Source organism: Carcharhinus amblyrhynchos, chromosome 21, assembly GCF_965287045.1.
Source record: "Carcharhinus amblyrhynchos chromosome 21, sCarAmb.v2.hapA, whole genome shotgun sequence".
Classification (NCBI taxonomy): Eukaryota; Metazoa; Chordata; class Chondrichthyes; order Carcharhiniformes; family Carcharhinidae; genus Carcharhinus; species Carcharhinus amblyrhynchos.
Window position 1 is genome coordinate 23,761,700 of NC_137344.1, and position 18,392 is coordinate 23,780,091.

At 44.5% G+C, this 18,392-nt stretch overlaps 1 protein-coding gene across 1 annotated transcript in view; it reads left to right on the forward strand.

The window, feature by feature from the left end:
• Positions 1-18,392, forward strand: part of kif19 (kinesin family member 19) — a 191,524-nt gene that overhangs the window by 83,495 nt on the left and 89,637 nt on the right. The window contains exon 3 of the mRNA XM_080208830.1: positions 6,428-6,538. Within this exon, the coding sequence (XP_080064956.1) occupies positions 6,428-6,538 (111 nt within the window). The remainder of the gene's footprint in view (positions 1-6,427; positions 6,539-18,392) is intronic.

The window sequence follows — 18,392 nt, forward strand, 5'->3', positions numbered from 1 at the left end:
GGGAAGTATCATTTTAGAAGAAATTGACATTTTCCGAGCATTGCAGTTACAGATGTCCTTATTTAACGCTTGTCCCTGGAGAAGTTGTGCAAGACGATGAATTTGTGAAAGTACTGTCTTTCTCCTTGGTGGAGAAATATCTCTGGGACATACCCAGCTGTCATCTTTATTTATTTACTTCAAGACTAGCTGCTTATCTGAGCTCAAGGTGCAATAATAGACTTCTTTGAGCTCTGCTGGGTTTGAAAATGCGGAGTGTGGTAAAAGTGGCAATGCGCTTCACTTAAACTGAACAAATTATATTGCAGCAAAAGTCCCAGTTTAATCTCAATGTACCACTGTGACATGTGAGCCTGGTGTGATGATTTTCCCTGTTACAGTGAGGAGTTGTGTTCAGTAACTTTATTAGTTTGTTTATACACAAGAACCCTCAATTTCTTCCAGTGCAGTAACTGGGAAGAAAGCTGACACCAGCTAAATTAATTCAAATGGTCAACATAGTGGGAAACATGAGGAGATGCATTAATTATCCATACATTGCAAAGCCCAATGGAGGCACCCAGTCAGGGGCACTTTTGAGAGCATAGAGTGTGATCCTGCAAGCCACATTTTTGTATATTTTTAACCAACGATTTCAAACTTTTTTGACAAAGTCAAAAGAACAATGTGGATTATGCTATTATTGAAAGCAGATGAATACTTAAATGTTTAACATTTCCCCATATGTTTTTGAAAGTGAATGTACTTTTTCAATGTTATCCCTTGAATACATTATCTACAAGTAACTTTGGGGCTGCACGGTGGCTCAGTGGTTAGCACTGCTGCCTCACAGCGCTAGGGACCCAGGTTCAATTCCCAGCTTGGGTCACTGTTTGTGTGGAGTCTGCATGTTTTCCCCGTGTCTGCATGGGTTTCCTCCCACAGTCCAAAAGACATGCTGGTTAGGTGCATTGGCCATGCTAAATCATCCCTCAGTGCACCTGAACAGGTGTCAGAGTGTGGCGACTAGGGGATTTTCACAGTAACTTCATTGCAGTGTTAATGTGATACGAATAAATAAATTTTTAAACTTTTATTCCCCAACTTTGAGTGACAATGTTGCTGCTCCCCACATGAATAATGAACCTTTTGGGACCAACCATTGTTATTTTAGAGAGTACTGGTGACCCAGAGCAGTCTGGGTCTGAACCATAACACTGGGGTCAAACCCTTTGCCCCTGAAGTTCCATATTAGAATGAATTGTGGGAAAGTTATTGAAATCTATTAACAGAGTGACTGAGAACTTGGTTAACTTTTAACAATGATGAGAAGAATGGGAGGTGATCTTATTGAATCATGTAAGATTCTGAGAGGGATTGACAGGGTAGATGCTGACAGGAGTTTCCACTCATGGGGGCACCTAGAACTGGAGTGAGGACACTTAATGAAGCCCATTGGGGTTGGAAAAGTGTCAAAAGGATGAGAATTAGCTGGGATGGAAAATATGAGTTTTGTCGATAGCAGATTGAGATGAAGGTGAATTCAGCAGCGTGGTGAGCATTGAGTCGGCATGTGGTAGGTTCCTACTTTGCATGTCATGAATATGCATTGGCAAGAAACTTTTTAATATTAAGTCCTGCCTCCAAGATAAAGTCTGAAGCCCATGAGAATCTCATGGCAGCCGGCTTATCATCATTTCAGGTTGAAGTGGACCAGGTTTTGTGCTGTCATGTGCAACGTCTGTGATTTTCCTTGTTAAACTCAATGACACAAAGTTTATTAGTGTTATAAGTAGGCTTACATTAACACTGCAATGAAGTTATTGTCAAAATCCCCTAGTTGCCATACTCCGACACATGTTCAGGTACATTGAGGGAGAATTTAGCATGGCCAATGCACCTAACCAGCACGACTTTCAGATTGTGGGAGGAAACCAGAGTACCCAGAGGAAACCCACACAGACATGGGGAAAATGTGCAGACTCCACATAGACTGTGATCCATGCTGGGAATTGAACCTAGCCACCATGCCACCCCTGGGAGAGAAGCAGAAGGATGGGCTCTTGTATGGGACCAGGGTAAGTCAGTGGTGAGGGGGCTTGGGGCATGGATTGAAATTTTGGAAGAGGGAATCGAAGAGGACGGGGAGAGGGGGTGGTGGAAGGGCCTGATGCCCTCAGCATGGTGATGTCGGGGTGGTAGGGACAGTCAGTCAAGGTAAGAAAATAAGGGGGCTAAAGAGCAGTGTCATTACTGTCCAAATGTGTGCCCATCTAAGAGTGTTGGCAAAGTCTGTGCAAGGCCTTAATTTCACCTAAAACATTTCAATTACCCTGTGATCTTTGACAACATCCTTATCAATACACAGAAAGGAGGACTAGCCAAGCCTGCAGGTTCAGCTGTGCCCTTTAAAGTGTCAGTTACAACATTGGACTCTAATAGTGATATATATTTAAATGACTGTTTTAAGAGCTGATCATGTGATTTGATGATGATGTTATTAGGATGTTGCACAGCTGCTATTTTACTTTCAGTTTGTATTCTGTACAGACACAAGCTCCTAAAATAAACCTTGCTGTTATTAGTTTGAATTTACATGTACAAACCACAGCTTTTCCTTTTTGTTTAAAACCCCCAAGCCACTAATATACTTGGGACGTTACAAATATCAACATTCAACAAAGAATTTAAGAAGAAAAACACAACTTTTTTTTCCACAATAAACAGAATGTCCCCAGTTCCCTTGTGGACATCAATGCGCAGCAAGTATAAGGCATCCAGTACACTTAGTCCTCTGACTAAGCTAGATTCAGCAAAGAATGATGATGCCAGCATGAATAAAGTGAAACCGATGTAATGTGAACTTGTTACAAATGAAATTTAATTTTGAAAACATCTGTGCCATCTTTGTGCTTTGGGTCTTATTTTAATAGTAATGCAGTTGGTCAGGAAGATTCTGGGCATGATGCAGAGGCTCCATATTTGACCAGGAAATTCTTTAATAGGCTGCCCCTAGGTACACTATGGTCAGTTGATATCAGTTTTCAGCAATGAAAAATTTCCCCCACTGCTGTATCAAATATGCTTTACATGCTCGCCGCTGGCACTTGAAATCTTAAGGATAATCGCATGGGAAGTGGTAAAAAGAGAGAAAGGGGACATGGTGCACAGTTCCAATTACAATATCAGGAATGGCATGCTGTTGCCAAAATCACATTTGGGGGACACATTTTAAAAATTAAGGCCCTCCAATTTAAGATGGAAACGAGGAAGAATTTGATCTCTCAAATTATTATTAATCTTTAAAACTCTCTTCCACAGAGAGTAATGAAGGTTGGGCCACTGAATGTCATCAAAGCTGACTTAGATAGAATTTTAAATGACAAGGGAGTCAAAGGTTATGGGGGCAGGCAAAAAAGTGCACTTCAAACCCCAATCAGATTAACCATGATCTTATTGAATAGCAGAGCAGGCTCGATGGGCTGAATGGCCTACTCCTACTCCTATTATGACCTTCTGAACCTGGTCAAACAGATTCAACAACAATTGGAGAGGTAGATCTCATCTGCCTAAACCAATAGTTCTCAAAACCTTGTGGCTGAAGGATTCCTTTTCAAATGGATTAATAATCTTAGAATCCATTATTTTAATTAGGAAAAATTACACCCTAAGGAACTAGTATTCTGGTGTCTTTCTTTGAATTTAAGATCCTTTTTATTCATTTGTGAGGTTTGGGCACTGCTGGCAAGACCAACATTTATTGCCCACCTAAATGTACTTGAGAAGATGATGGTAAGTGACCTTCCTGAATCGCTGCAGTCCATGTGGTGTAGGTGCACCAACAGTGCTGTTAGGAGGGGAGTTCTGGCTTTTTAACACCGTGAAGGAACAGCAATATAACTCCAAGTCAGGAAGGTATGTGGCTTGGAGGGGAACTTGCAGATGATGGGTTTCCCATTCACTTGCTGCCCTTGTCCTTTCTGGGTGGTAGAGATCACATGTTTTGAAGATGGTGTCAAAGGAGCTTTGTTGACTTGTTGCAGTGCATAGTATTTATATGGTGCGGTATCAATGGCTGGTCCAATTACATTTGTGGCCCCAAGAGGTTAATGGTGGAGGATTCCACAGTGGTAATGTTGTTGAATGTTAAGGGTTTCTCTTGTTGGAGATGGGTCATTGCCTGGAACTTGTGTGGTGTAAATATTCTGTATATAATAATGCAATAGTTTTAAAACCCCCCTCTTGTGAACAAGGCTGATGTCACACCACCACCTGGCTTAACAATTCTGATAACTATTGCTGGGATTTTTCAGACCCACCCGCTGCCAGGATCATCCAGTCCTGCTGAAAGTCAATGTTATTGGGCAGGCCCACCTCATTCCAACCATGGCAGGGATGAAAACTCCTAGCTTATAATCTGTTTCTTGTCACTCTCAGTGCTCCTTCATTTACACTCATCTCCTAAAATATATATCGGGCATGCGATGGCCTAGTGGTATTATTGCTAGACTATTAATCCAGGAGCTCAGCTAATGTTCTGAGGACCCCAGGTTCAAATCTCACCACAGCAGGTGATGGAATTTGCATTCAAATTTTAAAAAGTATATATATCTCTGTAAGGAATTAAGAATCTACTGATGACCATGGAAGTATTGTCGATTGTTGGAAAAAAACATCTCGTTCACTAATGTCCTTCGAGGAAGGAAATCTGCTATCCTTACCTGGTCTGGACTACATGTGACTCTAGACCTACAGCAGTGTGGGACTCTCAACTGCCCTTTGAAATGGCCTAGCAAGCCACTCAGTTATAGGGCAACTAAAGGATGGGCAATAAATGTTGGCCAGCCAGCGATGGCCATGTCCCATGAATGAATAAGAAAAAAAAGCCAAAGCAGTCTGCTGTGCACATCCCATAGTGGCCACACTCTGTTCTCACCTCTCACCTCAAACCAAGTTTGCCTCTGGCTGCCAGTCACTTACTCTTAACCAGGGCACCTGCTGGTAGTGACACCCTGGTGGTCACTCACCTCTCCTCCCCATAAGACTAGTCCTGCTGAGTAAACACTTTCAAATAATTTGGCAGACTTCCTGGACAGTTCCTAGAGACTCCCAGTGATCTGAAGACCCCAAGTTGAGAGCACATTCATCTAAATTAGTTCAATCTTTGGAGGATTTCGCTCATATAATGGATAGGAGGGGGCAGATAATTCTTTCAAACACATTTGGTAGCTAACTGCACGTGAAATTATTAGCAAAAACGGGAGCACACAAAATTGGAGGTAGCCTTAATCTGTCAGTTGCAACTTGATTGGGAGAGGGGAATCTCTTTTGGGCCTCAGGAAAGACATCTACCTTGGAATAGGCTTAGATTCAGCTCACTTGAAATTCTGAGGACTGGTTGCATAAACTTGGTTTGTTCTCCCTTGTTTTTGGAAGATTAAGGAGAGATTGTATTACGATGCTTGAAGTAGTAAAGGCATTTCATAAGGTAGATAGATGAAAACTTTATCCTTTGGTGGAGAACAAGAAGACAAAATGAAAAATGGTCCCTTTATAGTGAACACGGGAAACATTCTCCAGACAAAGAATGGTGGAAATCTAGAAATCACTGTCCAAAGGGCAGCAAATGTTTGGCCAATTAAAATTTTCAAAACTGACATCAATTTTTTTTGGAGTGATACGAATCAAAGACAGATAAATGAGTCAAGGTTACAGATCAGCCCTGATATAGTTAAATAGCAGAACTAGCTTGGATGATTGAGTGACATGTTGCAGTGTCGAGATGAGGTGGGTTTGTAATAATATGCAAACCTATGCATCATTTGATAACATGCAAATTCTTCCAGTGTTTTTCAGAAGTTGTCAGTTTGCCCTGATTTAATGGCAGCGGGGAGAAACAGAGATGCATTTGTGGGTGTGCATAGATATGACAAAAGGATAGCACTATACATTCAGGGAGAGAATGAAAACATTAATGAGAATAGCGGATGACATTCAGAGCTCGGCTGTATCATTAAAATGCAATAGATCATTGAACTCTTCAATGCTAATGTTGGCTCCACAGATGAAAGTGATGCCTGCGGACCTCAGTGAATGTTACAAGGCTTATATTGTAGGCAACTGCAAAACATGATATGGTGTGAAATTATTCATTGTTTAATGGCTAGCCTGCACTCAGCTAACGGAAATCCTTAATTATAGGATAATGTTTTAACACTGATTCATTACTGATCACCTCTAAAATCATTGGATTCACAGCTTTTGGGGGGAATTTCTCTACAGTGATGCTGCTATCGAAAGGTGTGTAATGACATTATCTTGATATCTTGGCAATGCCCTCCACTTGGGCAAAGGTTTGCCGTGCAGCATGCTTTTAAGGTGTATTGGATACTGTTGACGGAACTTTCCTTTGGTTAATCTCTAATATATATTACGGCTCCTTTTGTAGATGGTGGTGCTAATGGATCCGATGGAGGACCCTGATGACATTCTCCGAGCCAACCGCTCTCGAGAGAAGTCATACATGTTTGATGTGACCTTCAATTACACTGCGTCTCAGGTGAGATATTTAATATTGCACAAGACCTCCATTTGAATGCTGTGTCCAGTTTTTGTCTCCCGGTGTAATGGGTGATTGTGAAGACCTGGAAAGGATATGCCCAAAGGGTAACTAAAAGAATTTTTTAAAAGATGTAACAAAATTTAATGATTTTGGAAGTAAGAGAGTGCAGCAATTTAAAACCATGGTCAATGATGCTCCAGTCTGCGTTACTAGATTACGTTATACCAGGTCCATGCATTAGAAATTATTGAATAAGGTTGAACAAGGACACGCATACAAATTAACCATTTCAATGGTTCAAAGCTAGAGGTGGACAGGATTGGAGGAGAATTCTGACACACAAAACCCCAAGTCATTACAAATCTTATAATATTTGAGTTTGATGACGATGTAGATTCTGACTGATTTGATAAGGTTTGAACAGTTGACCCTCTGATAAGGAGGCCAGTATTTATTTGTTTTCGCAGCCTCTCCTGAAGAAATCTGCTCACGGTTTTTTGCAGCAAAGTTGAACAGATTCTTGGGTGTTTTCCCAAAAGTTGTCAGAGTGCTGGGTTCAGACCAGCGTGTGTGTCTCCAGATGCAACTCAGTGTGCAGAGAATCTGGGGGTATGGTTTGTGCCATCACTCTGGTGGGCAGGGCCTGATAGAGCAAACAAGGCCAAATTCCACAGAGATTGGGGCGTCCCGACCTATGCTTAAAAATTAACCCCCATCCCTATGGACTTGGAGCTGATGCAGCCACTAAATCACAGCCCTTCAGATAGGCATGGCTCAAACTGAGTCAACCCCTGGCCACAGAGAACTAGCCTGATTATGAATTTCTACTTTACCTTCAATGTTTATCCCCTCTGTATGTACTATTTACTCCCCTAAATGCTTATTCCTCCTTTACATGTCACCTATTCCGCTTGCACAAGTTTACATACCAGGTAGTTCCACACACAAACTGAGCCTTTAATTAACTTGAACCATGTTCTTTCTTGACACTTTTTCCTGCAGCAGAACCAAATGCCGTATTGTGCCTCCTTAACTGTGATAAGAAGAAGTCCTACAATTTATGCATTAGCCTTACATAGAACATAGAACATTACAGCGCAGAACAGGCCCTTCGGTCCACGATGTTGCGCCGACCAGTTAAAAAACAATGACCCTCTAACCTAAACCAATCCCTTTCCATCCATAAACCTATCCACGGATCTCTTAAACGCCCCCAAACTAGGCGCATTTACAACTGCAGCAGGCAGGGCATTCCAATCCCTCACCACCCTCTGGGTAAAGAACCTACCCCTGACATCCGTCCTATAACTACCCCCCCTTAATTTAAAGCCATGCCCCCTCGTGCTAGCTTTCTCCATCCGAGGAAAAAGGCTATCACTATCCACCCTATCTAAACCTCTAGTCATCTTAAATGTTTCAATAAGATCCCCTCTTAGCCGCCTTCTTTCTAGCGAAAATAACCCCAAATCCCTCAGTCTCTCCTCGTAGGACCTCCCCTCCATACCAGGCAACATCCTGGTAAACCTCCTCTGCACCCTCTCCAAAGCCTCCACGTCCTTCCTATAATGTGGGGACCAGAACTGCACACAATACTCCAAGTGCGGCCGCACCAGAGTTGTGTACAGTTGCAACACGACGCTGTGACTCCTAAATTCAATCCCCCTACCAATAAACGCCAAGACACCGTATGCCTTCTTAACAACCTTATCTACTTGATTCCCAACTTTCAGGGATCTATGTACACATACACCTAGATCCCTCTGTTCATCCACACTATTCAGAGTCCTCCCGTTAGCCCTATACTCGACACATCTGTTATTCCTACCAAAGTGAATTACCTCACACTTCTCCGCATTAAACTCCATCTGCCACCTCTCGGCCCAGCTCTGCAACCTGTCTAAGTCTCCCTGCAGACTATGACACCCTTCCTCACAATCTACCACACCTCCGACTTTGGTGTCATCAGCAAATTTACTAATCCACCCAACTATACCCTCATCCAGATCATTAATAAAAATTACAAACAGCCGTGGCCCCAAAACAGATCCCTGAGGCACACCACTCGTAACTGAACTCCATGACGAATATTTACCGTCAACCACCACCCTCTGTCTCCTATCTGCTAGCCAATTCCTGATCCAATTTCCTAGATTACCCTCAATCCCATACATCTGCATTTTCTGCATAAGCCTACCATGGTGAACCTTATCAAACGCCTTACTAAAATCCATATATACCACGTCAACTGCCTTTCCCCCATCCACCTCTTTGGTCACTTTCTCAAAGAACTCAATAAGGTTAGTAAGGCACGACCTACTGCTACAAAACCATGCTGACTATCTCCAATCAATTCATTACTCTCCAAATAACTATAAATCCTATCCCTAATAATTTATTCTAAAACCTTGCCCACAACAGAAGTAAGACTCACCAGTCTATAATTCCCGGGGAAGTCTCTGTTCCCCTTCTTAAACAATGGGACAACATTCGCTATCCTCCAACATAATCCACGCAAACCGCACTGTGATGGTCATAGCACTGGGTAACTTCACCCTGAAATTGTTGTATTACAAATGCAAATTGTAGTAATATTGTGCTCCACATTGTGTCCCCCATCTATTTGAATCAGTATCCTGTTAGTGCTTGATTTTTCATGCAGCTAAATGTTCCGTAATTTTGACGTTCTGAGCAAAATCTTATCAAAAAATGGCAGAGTTGGGTCTGGCACAAAACCGGAGTGTTTCCCACCAACAGCACCGGTGTGTTTCTGTGCCGAATCTTATGCCTCGTTAATGATCATTTGTACATCCAAGAGTTTCATGCTACTCCAGTGGCGTGTTCCCTCTGAGTCACCAGCCCCACGAAAGCACTGGGAGCTCAATATGAACAGCTTCCCAGAACTTGTTCCACAATGACTGCAGGAGACGGCAGGCAAGAAGGCAGCACCGCACTGTTCGGAGGGAGCCCTCCCCAGGATGCTGGAGCAGAGGTGGGACACACTCTATCCCCACTCCAGCAGGGTCACCTCCCCCGCTGGGGATGCAGTGGCAGCTCTGGTCAGCTTGAGCACACTCCAGAAGAGGACGGGGCAGCAGTGTCGGAAGAAGATGAATGATCAGCCAGGGTAAGTGAACCTGTCTCTCACTGGACCCCCTCGCACACTCCTTGCACCCCCATGTCTTTCACTCAGCCACCCTGGCTTTGCCAACACCGGGCGCCAGGCCCTCCCCTCCCTCACACAATCACCATGTTCCCCTGCTTTGCTCCTCATACTCCAGCTCCCACCCCACAACTGGCATACCTCATCACCATCTTAAATGTCTCACTCCCAATGACACCCTTCCTCTCATAGAATCCCTACAATACAGAAGGAGGCCATTCAGCCCATCGAGTCTGCCCCGACTCTGCAAGAGAGCATCTTACTCGGGTCTAATCCCTGTAACCTCACACATTTAACCCGCTAATCCCCCTAAGGTACACTTCTTGAGACTCTAAGGGTCAATTTAGTGTGGCCAATCCACCTAACCGACACCGGATTGCAGGACGTGCACTCCATGGCAGGAGATGTCCGCACCGTGACGCAGGCACTGGTGAAGATCCATGAGTGTATGCGCCAGGGGACGATGGAGCTTCTGGATCTCACTCCAGCTGCCCCTCTATCCCATGGAGGAGAACACGGATCTCCGGGAACACGAGGGGAAGAGGATCAACAGGTGTACAGCCCAGGGCCCTTAGGCCAGAGTAACCTGTGCATTTCCAGCCCATCCACCACCCTTCTCCCTCTGAGAGACACACCTTCAGCCGCTGAAACTGAGAGAGGAAGCAGTCAAACATCCATGCTGCGCAAAAGCGGGCCTGGACCCTCAAGGTCCCGGCCTCCCAGGGGATGTCTGCCTGAAAGCAAGCTTGGATCCTGAAGTCCCTCAGGATGCCTGCCCAGCCATCTCAGTCAAAAGGAAGTCAGCAGGCCACCTCAACATTGGCTGTGGATCCTTGGGATACACCTAGACATAGCGTGAGGATGAGGAAGATTCAGAAACTTTGGGCATTTAGTGGGCACAGGTGAATAATAGGAACTGGCGTCACTAGGTCACCATTCTATTCTAAATGTTTGACAATAAATGTCACTTCATTCACCCACACAGCCTCCACTCTGTTTATTCATCCACCAAGCTTGGGGGAATCACTGCGCTCACCCAGCACCTTATCCCTGTGGACTGTGAGAATGGCAGTGCCATCCTCTTGCCAGACCCCACTAAGGAAAGGCACTTCCTCAGCTGGGATATGCTCAGCAACCCAGGTAGGAGGACAAGGAAAGCACTGTCTGCATACCAGCCTTCACAATCCCTTTAAAGCAGGGAGTACCCCAACATGAAAAGAAGGTAAGTTCTGCAAGTGACCTGTCCCAACCCCTCTTCCCGAAATGGTGATTCTGGGACCCCCATCTCCAGCCCCGAGTTGAACTTATCTGTGTCCCCCAAGTCCTCTCTAGTGCCTTCGCAGCAGTGCACACCCCGGAGGGTGCCGGCTGCCTGAGAGCTCACCTCCAAAACCCCCCCTCAGAGGTGAAGCCACATTCACGATTACATGGAGCTCTTGTAAGCAGCGCCAGCATAACATCACTCCAGCGCCTGTTGAATGTCCGGTGAGGGGGAGGTGGGGGTCCCAGATAGAGTGCTTGCGAATGACACACTAATGTATTAAAATGAGTTTTCTGCAATGCCACACTGTTTCACACCACTCCATCAGCGAGGGGCCGATAAGATCGGAACTCGGAACCTTGCTATGATGAATCGCACTCTCTGAATTTTAAGCGCATGCCACCATTCCCACAGAAAGGAGCTGGAATTTTACCGGCATGCCTGCCCTGATTCCGGGGGTAGGCGAGGCTCGGAGGACAGCATTCTCCATTGGCCTCAGGTGGAATTGTACGAACCTTGGGCAGATGTGTCGATAAAATTCCACCCAGAGACTGCGGGCTCAAAATCACCTCTGGTATTTATCTTCCATCGTTTGATAATTGCTTCAGAATTATGTTTTCTTACTCCATAAATTCTTATCTTCTTCATCCAAGTGCAATGCTCCATGTGTGAGAAAATATGCATTATAGTTGATTAAATTTCTGAGAATACAAGAGCAGCGATGTACTTCCAAGGCTGTACAAGACTCTGGTCAGACCCCGTTTGGAGTATTGTGAGCAGTTTTGGTCTAAGGAACAATGTGCTGGCGTTGGAAAGGACCCAGAGGAGGTTCACCAGAATGATCCCTGGAATGAAGAGCTTGTCGTGTGAGGAACGGTTGAGAACTCTGGGTCTGTATTCGTTGGAGTTTAGAAGGATGAGGGGGGATCTTACTGAAACTTACAGGATACTGCGAAGTCTGGATAGAGTGGACATGGAGAGGATGTTCCCACTTCTAGGAAAAACTAGAACCCAAGGGCACAACCTCTGGATAAAGGGACGATCCTTTAGAACAGAGATGAGGAGGAATTTCTTCAGCCAGAGAGTAGTGAATCTGTGAAACTCTGCCGCAGAAGACTGTGGAGGCCAGGACATTGAGTGTCTTTAAGACAGAGATAAGTCCTCGATTAATAAGAGGACAAGGGGTTATGGGGAAAAGGCAGGAGAATGGAGGAGAAAAAAAATCAGCCATGATTGAATGGCAAAGCAGACTCGATGGACCAAGTAGCCTGATTCTGCTGCTATGTCTTTTGGTCTTAAGGTTTAAATGCCTGAAACAAGTGCAAGCTACTTGGGAATTTTAAAGGACAGAAGTTGGATTCTTTGTATTTTTTACAGATAATGTCTCACTGAGGAGAAAGCTTAATGTCATTTCATTCATACAAGCTCGGAAGGTTTGGAGATGCATCTCAGTGTAGCCTGACTAGATGATACCTTCGTGTCTGGAACATCTATTTTAGCACATGCCGGGTTTGTTTCCATATTTTGTGTTCTATTCTTCCTGGAAATCAAGTATAGATTAGTTACTGCTGTGAATGTTGTTGTCAATAATGTTCAGAAAGAATGAACGTGTGGCAAGAAAAATGCGGGGAATTTCAGAAAAGCAAAAATGAAACAACATCTATACAGCACCTTCAGTGCAGCAAAATCCCAAACACAGTTCACAGGAATGTAAGTTTTGAGAAGTGCCTTCAAGGAGAAAAAGAGAGGCTGAAAAGTTTAAAGAAGGACTTTGAGGGCATTGGCAGCTTGAGGTACAGCCGACAAAGATGAAGGAAATTAGAACGGAAAAAGTTGTTATCGGGTTCATGGCGCTGTAGTAAAAATGACAAAGATGATGGAATATCTTGAACTGAATGTTGGAGCACCAGTTAATTGGGTGGTTTTGAGCTGAAGCTTTCAGCTTCTTGGCATTTGCTGGAGGGTGTGTTTTGTCAACACTCAGTTGAATTGCTGGAGATAATGCTACTCTGTGACTGAATATTTCATTTGGGTGTATGAAAAGCAGACTTGGCTACTTCATATTGCCGCAAGCTGATCTTCCATGGACTGATAGCGAGCAGAATTGACAGCAGTAGTAAATCTGCAACTCCGAGTTCCCTCCTCCTCCAGCTGAGATGCTGAATTGTATTGAATCATTCACGTATCGAAATGGGCGAGAGGAAAATTGAAGATAAGTTAAAAAGCAGATTGTACTATGTTAGAGATCTTGGCTGCAAATTAGTTCAATTCTCTCTAGCTTTCTAATTCTGAAACTAAAAGCAGCCATGGTGCCCACGCTGGAGAGATACATAGGTAAGTATAGCCTCTAGGTGGTGAGGGACATGCTCAGGCAGTGTCCTGGCGCTGTCTGCTGGCACCCTGGCACTGCCAAACCAGCACCCCATTGATTGTTGTGAGGTGGCACACCCCGATGCCTGGTGGAGGAGGGAGAGTCCTGATGCTTGTAGTGATGAGGAAGTGGTGGGGGGGGAAAGGGAGAGAGCTTGAGGAGGGAGGGAGGCATCCTGAGAGGTGGGAGGTAGTGTCCCCATTCTTGTGACAGGGGATGCCTTAGAAGGAGGTGGCAGGGGAGGGGGGACTGCCCCAATGCCTGGGAGGGGGCATGATGCCTGAGAGGAGGAGGAGGAATGAGGGGGTGTCTGAGAAGGGGCAAGGGATGGGGTGCACTGATGCTTATGAGTGGGGGATGGAGGGGGGAAACGAAGCATGTGAAGGGGGGTTGCACCGATGGTTATGAGGGAGAAGGTGTGTGGTGCCCTGAAGCTTGTCCTCCTTGTCCATGAGGGTGGTAGGGGTGTGGGGGAGGGCGTGGGCGGGTTATTTCTAACGCTGTTTAGGATATCCCTTAAAAGATGGCGTCCCGACCTCTGTGGAGTCAGCCTTGCCAGCTTTATCAGACACCAGGCCACTGCAGTGACAGCAGAAACCCCCTGTGCACCGAGTGCCAGAGAATCTGGAGTGAAAACTCAGCTGTGCATCTGGAGAGATACTCACTGGTTTTGGGAAAATTCTGCCCTCAATGTTATTCTGTGTCAGATTCTGGCCTGCTCTGTATAGCACTATAAAATCTCCTGCCCAGAACTGTATTTAATGGTTGATCCTGTACTGTAACATAGTCATTTATTGAAGATATCTGATTTACTGATGTACCATAGCAAATTGTTAGAGATTGTTGTAATATCAACGTGTTAATGAAGAGTAATGTTGTGCTGTGGTAATATATACAGATAAAATGATCTGCTGTTACTGCTCTCCCAAATGCAAATGCAAGACATGAAACAAGTAAAATGATTAAATACTTTCTCAATGGAAATATTTAGTATCCCAGTATTTTAAGACAATAAAAAGGCCTGGCATCTATAAGATTATTCAGTTGGTTTAGTGGATAGGAACAGTAAGCTTGTGACTATAGCAGAGAAAGGAATGTTGAGTATATGTTCCATGGATCTGGATCTGTTAGACAAAACAACACTAATATTTAACATTTTTAAACACTCTTTTGTGGGATTTGGTATTGTTGGCTAGGCCAGCATTTATTGTCCATCCTTAATTGCTCTTTGAGAAGGTGGTGCTGAGTCACCTTCTTGAACCAAGTGCAGTCCATGAAATGTAGGTACACCCACTGTGCTGTTAGGAAGGAAGTTCCAAGATGTTGGCCCAGTTGATAGTGAAAGAGCAGCTTTGTGGGCATCCCCTGGAGGGCCGGGACCTTGAAGACTCTTCCTGCTTTCAGGCAGCATGCTTGGGCACCAGGGCATGGCAGTCATCAGGCTGATTCCACCTCAGCTTTGGACCCTGGGGAGACACCTAGACGCAACAGTAGGGTTTGGGAGGAAAATAAATTGAAGGCACAGAGTGGGCACTTGTGAGGTTAAGCATAAGATATTGAGCACTGATGTAAGCACAAGGTAATCTGTTAAAAGTCACATTATTCGCCCTCTCAATGCCTCCCCGCTCTCATTTAATTGCAGCATGCACTGACAACTTCCATATTCAGACTGGTTGGTCAACAATGGCGCATCCTCCATTGCCTCTCAGTGAGGATGTGAACTCAATGGCTGTCCTTACCTCACACTGTAATGCACTTATGCTGGTTTAATACTGGCTACCAGGCTAGCACCCAACGCCTCCCGGAAAATAATGGGGCCTGCACCAGGGCATTAACCAATCCATCTCCCACCCAGCCCAACCCAAGATGAACTTATCTGGTACTCCCACACCCTCTCCAATGCCCCCTCTCCATTGGACTCTCTGATGGGTATTGGCACTTACCTCTGATATCCCCCTCGGAGGCGAGGTCACCATATTCACGTTTTTATAGAGCTGTTGTAAACTGTGCTGGTGTGATGTCACGCCAGCAAAGTTTGAATATTCAATCTGAATATATGGAAGTGACAGTGGAGGGGAGGGGGCTGTTGCTAATCATATTCTAAAATATTAAAATGAGCTTCCTGGGCAGGAACCTTGTTATGTTTCACTGGCGAGAGGCTTGGAAAATTTGGAGTTAAGATCTTGCTGGCGAGAATCCTGTTTCCCGACTCTCAGAAGATTTTGGGCCCTTGTTGCTCTTTACATTGATATCGAACGTGGACTCAAAATCCAATGTTTATGTAACAAATTTACTTTTTAGTTTAAAATGAATGTGATATTTTGTGGTTTATTGAGGACTAGAGATTACATTTATGGAGATATAAAAATGGTTCCGATATCTTTAAAGGAATTGCTGACCACTTTGTGCTGCTGTGTTTAGACCCCTGTCTCCGCTGAGCTGTGGATTTGAGTTTCAAATATGCTACAATGGGTAAAAAAATGTATCTGAGAGAGCTGGGTTTCCTGTTCAGTGCTCTGGTTGTGTCACCAAATGTTTTAGCTGAATAGTAAGAGTAATGGAAACACTCCACAAGACATGGGGAAATGGGACTCCAGTTATGAGTGTAACCAAAATCGCAACTGTCAAGGGAAGATCCAAAACTGTAACCATGGCATTGACTTGCCTTTGTCTTGAAACAATTAACTAGGAAAAACATTTTTGTAAAGAAAATGTATCATTTTTTGGCTCCAGAAAGAGGGAAGTGGGATTTTTGCTAAGAGATGACATTGTAATCATCTAACTCCACATATCATTGCAGTTGGGGTAAGACGATATCAGAAACTTCCCATTTTAAACCATGATATCAAACCTTAAAAAAAAAGTTGTCACTCTAGGTTTTCCATGTTCCCTCGTTAATTGAGCCATTTTCTGTGGGGAAGGGAACCACTAAAATAAAAGTCAAATACTGCGGATGCTGGAATCTGAAACCAAACACAAAATTCCAGAAAAGCCTCAGCAGGTCTGACAGCATCTGTGGAGAGAGAAAATCGAGTTCCGGTTTCAAGTCCGTATGACTCTTCTTCAGGGCTATTTTAACTGTTATTGTGGAAGGGAACCACTCTGTACTCCAGAGACACCTTAGAATCATATAATCCCTACAGTGCAGAAGGAGGCCATTTGGCCCATTGAGTCTGCACCAACCACAATCCCACCCAGGCCCTATTCCTGTAATCTCCTGACACTAGCATAGCCAATCAACCTAACCCACACAACTTTGCTGACCCAAACTACATTTCCAACATCAGATGTGCCTGTCGGAGCTGACCTTCTGCTCTCCAGTCAGAGGTTGAACGCTCACCCTCATCACGCCCCGACCCCTTCGCCCCCTCCTTCCTCCACGCACCCCACCCATCACCACCCCTCCCTCCGCTTGCCTCCTCCCCTCCAGTTTGGGAGACGCTACAAGAGCCCCCAGAAAGCTTTCTGTAGCTGATGAAATGGACGATTAATGAGCTGCCTTTTCAAACCAAATTGTCTTGTGTGGAATCAGAGGAACCTTTGGCTGGTAGGTGCTTCACATCAAGTGGGATAATGCCTTTCAGAAGTAGCAGCGTCATACAAACCATTAACCATCATTTTGTAATTGCCAGTAGTAATTTTAGCCGGCTGCCCAACCACTGCTAGTATGGTAATACCACTACATTCTCTGCATAAACGCAGAATTGGGAAAGAGTCACACACATTCATCATCATTTTAGCAATGACTGATTTTTAACATTTCAGTAGACAGTTAAGTACTGTTAGTCACTGTCTTGGTGGATCTGTTTATACTCAGCGGGTACACTGTCAGTGGAATGCTCTGTTATTGAATCTGTTTCCTTGGATTGTTACCGGCTCAAGGAAGGTGACCAGAGATGGAAAACATGATGATGATTGTGTTTCACATTCACTGCACTGCAGCTCCTGTTACAATCTCAGACCAATGAGGTGTAATCAGACTCAGAGCCTGCCTTAGCATTGATTTCAACCAGTACTTACAGGCGGGACTAGGAGAAAGTGAATGGTTGACCCACTGATCCTGATGGAGAAAGTAGCGTCTGCTCAAATAAACAGCGAATTTGACTTTCATCCATAAATACTGGGAGATTAGATTCCCCAAGGTTAACCTCTGCCTCTTCTTTCAGGAACGGTAATGTCTCTCGGTTTGGCTGAAAGGTATATATATCAAAAGAGATGTTTGTTTTCTAGTGGTGTTGTAATTTTTTTGTTGATCAGCCTTTAAATATTAATTTTTGTTCATGAACATCGGGTGTCACGGTAACACAATGGTTAGCGCTGCTGTCTCACAGCTCCAGGGAGCTAGGGTTCGATTCTTGGCTTGGGTCACTATCTGTGTGGTGTTTGCACGTTCTCCCGTGTCTATGGGGATTTCCTCAGGGTGCTTTGGTTTCTTCCTGCGTGGGTTAGGTGGATTGGCCATCTAAATTGCTCCTTAGTGTCCCAGGATTTGTATGTTAGAGGGATTAGCAGGGTAAATATGTGAGGTTTTAGGGCTCAGGCCTACGTGGGATTGTTGTTGGCACAGACTCGATGGGCTGAATGGCCTCCTACAGTGCAGTGTTTCTCTGATTCTATGATCATGGGCCTGTACATCAAGCTGGTCATCTCTTCGCTGCGTGGGCACCTTTTGAAACCTGATTCTGGATGGAAATTTTCAGCGACTGCCCCTTATCATCCCTAATGATTGAATTATGTTCATTGCATCGTACTGTTTACCTCCCACACGGAGACCTGAGGCTGCCAGACGGTTCTGAACCACTAGCACTTCCCTGACACCTTCATATTGCAAATGAACCATCATAAAAGCAGTGCAAAGCTGGTGTTTTTGAACTCTGTTAAGAAGTGTTTGAGCCGTTGTATAGAAAAGGACAATATTTAAATTGTGGAAACCTTGACAACTCCTGATAGCACATGGTTGAGGTAATTCTGGGCTGGACGGCCATTCATGGTGGTTGTTTGCTGACAGCAAACATTTATAACAGCTCCACTGAATAGTGAAGCAGTAAGCCACTCATTT